At 46.1% G+C, this 1,705-nt stretch overlaps 1 protein-coding gene across 9 annotated transcripts in view; it reads right to left on the bottom strand.

The window, feature by feature from the left end:
* TNC (tenascin C) overlaps nt 1–1,705 on the bottom strand; it is an 85,657-nt gene that overhangs the window by 12,014 nt on the left and 71,938 nt on the right. For all 9 annotated transcript variants that reach the window (XM_025050440.1, XM_006917096.3, XM_015593345.2 and 6 more), the window contains one exon: nt 610–753. In XM_025050440.1, the coding sequence (XP_024906208.1) occupies nt 610–753 (144 nt within the window). The remainder of the gene's footprint in view (nt 1–609; nt 754–1,705) is intronic.

Raw genomic sequence — 1,705 nt, 5'->3', positions numbered from 1 at the left:
ATGACCTTGAATAGAATCTTCCCCGTCTGTAAATGAGGTTGAGCCACGTGATCTCCAAAGATATATATTCTCAGTGGTTCATCTCATCCTAAGGGCCATGTTTTCCTGAGCCCAGCAAGGCCTTGACTGGCCTTGGTTGGATTTGGAGAGAAGGACACAGCTGTGAGCATGTCACCGATGCCCCTTGTTTCTCAACAAGAGGACAGATGGATGCTGACATTGGTACTCACCCCTACTGGGAGGGCAGTACCTTTATTTCTCTGCTTGTTATAGTTTGTAAAAAGATTCCCATGAATAAATACCCAATAGACATTTAGGAAAACGTGACTGAAAAATTTTTCTCTGAAAACTATTTCCTTGCTTAGAACATAGATCATCACATAATGGGTTTAGGGCCAGTAGGAGCTGGTTTTCCACTTAAAAAGTCCTCCTCTTGAAATTGTCCTTGGAGAGAACAAGGTCATTTCAGTCCAAAAGGAAATCATGTGTTTCTTAAGGTTCCGATTGAGTGGGCACTAGTGACTTTAGCTGATGTTGATGTCATCACATTGCAAGGATCCGACAAGAAAAAAGAGTTAAGATGGAGGCTGTGGGTGGGCGCCTTTGTACCTGTTGTGAACTTGGTACTGATGGTCGAGCTCTTCTGGGGCCCTTTCTCTGCAAAGAGCCTCAGCACGTATTCCGTGGCAGGCTCGAGGTTGGTCAGCACATACTCCACCGTGTTCCCAGACACTGTTCTTGTAATTTCTGGCACTAGACGTGAAACACAGACACCGAAGCAGTTACCTCTCCTGGTCTGAGAGGAGCTGGCCAGCAACACACACACTTCATAACACAGAAACTTTCTGTGACCCTGCAGAAAAGCAGGTTTGACTTCTGAGACTCATGCCCCTTTCTCTCTCTTGAGCACTTATCTCATTTGCAAAAGATTTATCATATGGAGACTGGATTTTTCCAGGCACTGAATCAGAAGGAAGGGGAACTGAAGGTCAGGGCACTTTTTCACATGGTGCTTTGCAGCCGAGGCCCAGGGACTAGCTGGAGGAGAGCTGTAGGTAACGTCTCCAAGCCCTGGGCCGCCCACGTTTAATTTGTCCTTTGCTTGTTCTCCTTGTCCTTCTCACTTACTTATGTGTCCTTTCATAATTTGCCAAATGTTGTCAAACATTAGGCTGTGGGACCACAGAAACCAGCGGCAGACACACCAGAGCCCGGTTACTGCCTCTGAGACCCATTGGGTCAGGTTTGACAGTGGAAACCAAACGCCAGTGCCTAGATGTATGTGTTGATTTCCTAATCATAGATGACTGACCGTCCTGGCTTGCCAGGGACTAAGGGGTTTCCTGGGGCTTTTCGTGTTAAAACTGAGAAAGTCCTGGGCAAACTGGAACGAGTTAGTCACTCTCTCCCCTCTTCCGGACCAGGCCCTTTCTTAGGGCTGCACCCACAGTTTCCATGATGCCCATGAACTATACTCTGATTTATTTTAGATAAGACCACACCATCTTCCCAGACTCAGAAGAGTTAAGATGTTCAGAGGCCCCAGGCACAGGTTATGGTGCCCTGCCATATTGTCACTGCGAGTAAAACAATATTGAACCATAAAGTACAAAACTCTCATATGCTTTGACATTAAGATAGTAAAATTTTTTCTGGAGTGGCTCAGTACGAAAGTATGGGTTCATTCATTGAAAAGGAACCGCTC

This window comes from Pteropus alecto, unplaced genomic scaffold (assembly GCF_000325575.1).
Source record: "Pteropus alecto unplaced genomic scaffold, ASM32557v1 scaffold226, whole genome shotgun sequence".
NCBI classification, from domain to species: Eukaryota; Metazoa; Chordata; class Mammalia; order Chiroptera; family Pteropodidae; genus Pteropus; species Pteropus alecto.
Note: the sequence above shows the minus strand (reverse complement) of the source record. Positions and strands in the feature narration are given on the sequence as shown.